This window comes from Nothoprocta perdicaria, unplaced genomic scaffold (genome assembly GCF_003342845.1).
Source record: "Nothoprocta perdicaria isolate Ctin4 unplaced genomic scaffold, notPer1 scaffold_609, whole genome shotgun sequence".
Taxonomy (NCBI): Eukaryota; Metazoa; Chordata; class Aves; order Tinamiformes; family Tinamidae; genus Nothoprocta; species Nothoprocta perdicaria.
Genome location: NW_020455876.1, coordinates 15,489 through 20,463, shown reverse-complemented (window position 1 = coordinate 20,463; position 4,975 = coordinate 15,489). Strand labels below are relative to the sequence as shown.

Sequence of the window (4,975 nt, the reverse complement as noted above, 5' to 3'; positions counted from 1 at the left end):
CTGGGGGCTCTTGAGCTCCTCTGTGCTGAGCAGCTGCTGAGCCGGGACTGGGCTCGGGGCTGGGCAAGTTCTGGGGAGGCCATTTCTGTGCTAGAGGCTCCCRGGGCAGCCAGAGAGACCTGTGTGTGACGAGGCTGTGATGTCATGTCTTTCTGCGTGTCTGATAGGCCGGCAGCAGGCAGTGGGYGTGGGCGTTGGCTGTGAGGTGTGTGTTGKGAGAGGAGCTGCTGGGGCAGCAGTGGTTCSTGTGTGGGGAAGGGGAAGGGCTTTGGAGGCAGCTGCTGTGTCTGAAGGCCATGGAGCAGCATGAGGGCTGTGGTGSGGTTGGCACATGGGAGGTCACCTCCATGGGAGCAGCTGATGGGTCAGGAGAAGTCCCSTGTGCCTGTTGCAAGGCCTTGGAGGAGTGTGAGGGAATGGAAGGGATGGAGAATTGGGCTTGCTGTGGTTTGTGGCCCTTTGGGGTGTCCTATCTGCTGCCATGTGTGGTGCTCAGCCCAGTGTTTCCTTGATGCAGAGGCAGGTGTAGGCTGAGGAGCCTCTGTTTAGGTGTGGAGGTTGTGGCGTGCTCTTGTGCAGGGTGTGCGCAGTGTATTGGTGCTCGGAAGGGAGGAGGTGTGTGGAGAGAGCAGAGCTCTGCTCCCAGAGCCCAGCCTGCCAGCCAGGGTCCTTGTGGGAGACCTGAGGGAGGACTTTTGTTCTCTCCTTGGAGCATCCTGGTGTGACCCAGGGGTTATGGCTGTTGGGTCGTTTATATCAGCTGATGTTCAAGCTTGCAGCTTATGAAGGTCCTGAATCTTAGCGATGTTAGTCACTCAGGTGGAGTAYTTTWTCTTAYGCTTTAAAGGTTTTCTGCTGATGCTGGATTCTCATTGCATCTTCCCATTCTAGAGCCTAATTCATTGTGATTCTTCATGCAAATGGGTAGTTAATCAAAGCATTCAGAGCCATGTCTCCACTTTTTTGACTACACAGACACTTGCAGACATGGAAATKCCTCCTCCCAAGAAGTGAGGCTTCTCAGGGTGATGGGTGGCTCTGAAATACCTGTCCTTGGTCACTGGTGGAGATGGTAGCTCTGGATCTACACGTCCCTTTCAAAAGTGTCTCAGAATAGAAGATTCCTTGAGCCTGCTTTCAGAAGCCTTCTGGAGGTCAGGATTGAACACTCTGCTGAAGGCAGGTCCCAGTAGAGGTGCTGTCTTTGGGCCTTTTCCAGTGAAGTTTAGATTATCTGTGAGAATAGGAGGAGGTCAGAGAACCTCTCTGGGTTGCTGTGCCATAATATGATCTCCCTCATGTTTTTGGATGTGTAAGAGCAGTCAGCCCAATCTTCATACTGTACACAACTCCCTTGTGGAGGCCTAAGAGCAGGTGGATTTTCTTGGAGAGGCACATGAATGGCGTGCAAGGAAGCAGTGAGTGAAGRGAAAAAAAACAGGAAAAAAAAAAGAGAAAGAGAATAGGAAATTCTTCTTAGATGTYGAGAACCACTCTTTCCCTCCATGGGTATGTCCAAGTTCTGGCACAGGAATCCAGAGTGATTCTCACATCTCCATCCTTAAAGATAATCGAAAGTTCACTGGAAAGGGTCACAAGATTCCTCCTCTGCTGGTGTCTGCCTTCATCAGGGCATTGGATTTCCTACTGCTGTCTCAAGAAATCTACTCTTCAGAATCAGGCTCTGAAATAYATTTGCCTTTAAAAGTCCTCAGCGAAGTTTCATGGGCTTTGGTAGGATAGAGAGGTTATGTCAGAGAAGAACAAACATAYATCGTTACATACATACAGTCCTTAAGACATGCCTTCCTTCCAGAGGGCTTGAGATTGAACATTGGTTCCTGCTAGGCTTCAAAACCATGGGTTAAGCCAGGTAGCAAATCTGGGGGAAGTTCTCCCAGATCCCATGAATTTTGCTAGCTTTACGTCGATTGTCTGTGAGGAAAGCCACTTCTTGTCTTGGACCTTATTTAGTCCCTGGGCTTTTCCATGACACCTCCAGGCAGTGTTTTCCCCTGGGCATCATTCCTAGCCCCTGCCTGTCTTTGGGATCTGTAGAGCCCTGGCACCCTGGGTCTCCCACACTTCTGACACTTGGTGTCTCGGGACAGGTCCACGCAGTGCAGCACTGCTGTCCAGGCTCCCATATGGAGCCTGTAAGGAACTGACTTGCCTCCAGAGCTGCACTTCACCTTATTCTGAAGTTGGTGACCATGTCCTGTATTTTTCTGGGACAAATCTTGAGGAAGGCAAACCCCATTCCTATTGAATCTTGTCAAAACTGTGCCTTTCCAAGCCACTGCAAAGGGASGCAMGTCCTTCCTCCTTTCTTTGGGTTGMTTATTCAGCCTCTAGCAACGTGTCTGTTGCACAGGGAGGCCTATTCTGCACCCTAGAGTCTCTCCCCTTTTTCTCCTCTGTCTTCTCCATGTCCCCTTAGTCTCCTGTATACACTAGACTCATGGGAAGTATTGGTTTAGGGAGCTCCCTTGAAGCCCTGACAAGTTGTGGAGCTGAAGGCCTGATGGAGGAAGTCTGGGACGTGGCTGTCCCCTCCTGCTCCTAGCCAGAAGGTTCAGGAAGGTCCAGTGCATTTGGTGTTGGTGTGCTGGGTTTCCTTTGACATCCCCAAGTCGTGCTTGGGTTCCTTGGAGCATCCAGGAAAATCCCTTCTCTCCAGGGTCTTGCATTACTGTTTTTTCCCAACTTTTGTAGAGAGGCACAGGCAGGTCTGTGATCTCCAAAAGCAGCATGGCCCACATCATTACCCAGGGCCTGCATGAGTTGTATGGCTCTCCCATTCCCAGAACTCCTGCTTAAATCGACAATTTCTAAGAGCATCCCTACAGCACAGGAGTTGGCCATTGTGAAACTGCAATATTGGGACTCCACCTGTCACTATTTTTTTTCACTCAGACACTCAGCTGTGGGTTTGCATTTCAGAGATTTTAAAGGTTTGCCTACACTCAAAGAGCATAATTAGTATTTATGAAATTATTTCATGCTTCATTGCTGGTTCTTGGCAATTGGGAAGAATCCTGTGTTGATTTGCACCTAGTTCTTTGAAGAAAGCAGGTGGGAGTTGGGACAAATGAGCTGTAACCTTCAGTTGTTGACATCAGTAGAACAGAGAAGCTTCTAACAAGAGTGATGGAAGTCCCAGATGGCTGAGAGGAATTGCAGAGGTGGGGGGTGGGGGGAGAGGGTCCATACACTGCTTGACTTCTAGGACGCTGGATTTCCTACATTTCCAGACTTCATCAGGAGTCATTCTGGATTGATTCCAGTTGGAGAATGCTGCTGTCACTTACTCTGAAAGCTGAATAACAGTAATAACATGAAACACTTTAAAAGCAGAAATACTTATATATTACTGATGTCTCCACGGTTGAGCTAAGATCCCCAAACCTCTACAACTAGCCATGCAAGATTTGGTAAATATAACAGGAAAATACATGATTTGTGAGAGCTTGTTGCATTTTAATGATCCCCATGGTGTATTTGGTACTGAGCCCAGGAACCTCAGTAACTGAGAGGAGACTGAAATAAACACGGAAGAATTCAAAGTCAAAATCAACCCTCAACTTTTGGTTGAGTTTTAATGGGTCCCACTGCTAGCTGTAAACAGCAAAGACTCCCCAGGGGGTGATGAGAGAAGAAAATGGTCATCACCGATAACAGGTAGGCAGGGGAAATGTGCAGGTGGCTCTGATGCCACATTAACCCTTGATGTGTTTTATCAGGCCAAATGTCCAAGCTCAGTCACTGAGTTTCTGGGCAGGGGTTTGTTTCCTCTACATTTTCCASGTCTTCCTGTGGACACTGTGTGGGTGGGGGTGTGCAGTGCTCAGTGCAGGACAATGATATGACACCTTTCAGGGTGTCTGTGTTGGTGGCAGAGACAACAGCCATACCAAGAGCATGAAGACCTGGTGGTGCCTGTGAGCCCAGGCAGTGCGTTTGTCTCTGTCCAGCAGAGCCTTTCCTATGCTGGTTCCTACCTGCAGCTGTGTCCATGCACCCTGTAGACACCCAAACAGCCTTCCCTCTCACAGCCCTGGAGCCCCGGAAACCCCTGGAGGCTGCTCAGGGGACAGAAAGTGTCCCATCTCCAGCTGGGTCCCTGCTCCTGAGCTGGGCCTGCCTCCTGGGACTGTGGGAGCCCCTGGCAAYRTGGCAGGCGCTGCAGAGAGACAGCTSTGCCCAGGAGCAGCTCCTCTTAAAGGAGCACCAAGACTCAGGGCACTGCCCGCAGGCACCAGGCTGGGATGAGTCGCTCCTAAGTGAAGGACAGTTGSGAATGGGAGGACAAATGAGAGCCCCTTGCAGGGAGAAACCTCCCCAGCCCTTAACACGGTAAGTGTCTGTCTGCAGGACAAGAGTGCTGTGGTTCCTGGAGGGCTCTTTTGAACCTGGCACCTTCCCCAGCTGATGGGATCTCTCAGGGTGTCTCTCCCAGCTTCTCCTGTTGGAGATGGGGGTGCTTTAGAGCAGGGATTCCCAGTCAGACCATCAGAGGGACAGGGCATCACAGCTGCCTTCTCCCCAGGACGGTGCAGGGATGTGAAGCCAGCGAGTGCCCCCAGTTGTGCATGGGCTGTAATGCCGAGCAGTGTCCCTGCGCCCCAGGGTGCTGTGTGCCCAGGGCAGTGAATGCCACCTGCGAGGTCAGCACCCACCCTGCCTGGGAAATCCCCATGTGGTGTGGGGAGAAGGTCTGGGTGTGAGGAGAGACCCCCATCATGGCAGGTTCATATTGTGAAGGGGCCTTTTGAAGAGGACAGTGCAGGCAGTTAATGTTAAAGATGAGGAGATTCCCTGTGTCCTTCTGGTTGAAAGGACACAGAGGCAGAGCACACTCAGCCACCACAAACCAGAGGTCAGACAAGGGAGCTGAACAAGGTAAAGGAGGGAGGCCATGTGGGGAGTACTATGAAAAGCAGAATGCGTTTTACTCACAGAAGTCCTTTCTAAC

At 50.8% G+C, this 4,975-nt stretch overlaps 1 protein-coding gene across 1 annotated transcript in view; it reads left to right on the top strand.

Moving 5' to 3' along the window:
- Positions 1 to 3,661: 3,661 nt before the first annotated feature.
- The window catches only part of LOC112956210 (olfactory receptor 14C36-like), a 3,285-nt gene continuing 1,971 nt past the window's right edge, over positions 3,662 to 4,975 (top strand). The window contains exon 1 of the mRNA XM_026049707.1: positions 3,662 to 3,681. Coding sequence (XP_025905492.1) covers positions 3,662 to 3,681 — 20 coding nt within the window. The remainder of the gene's footprint in view (positions 3,682 to 4,975) is intronic.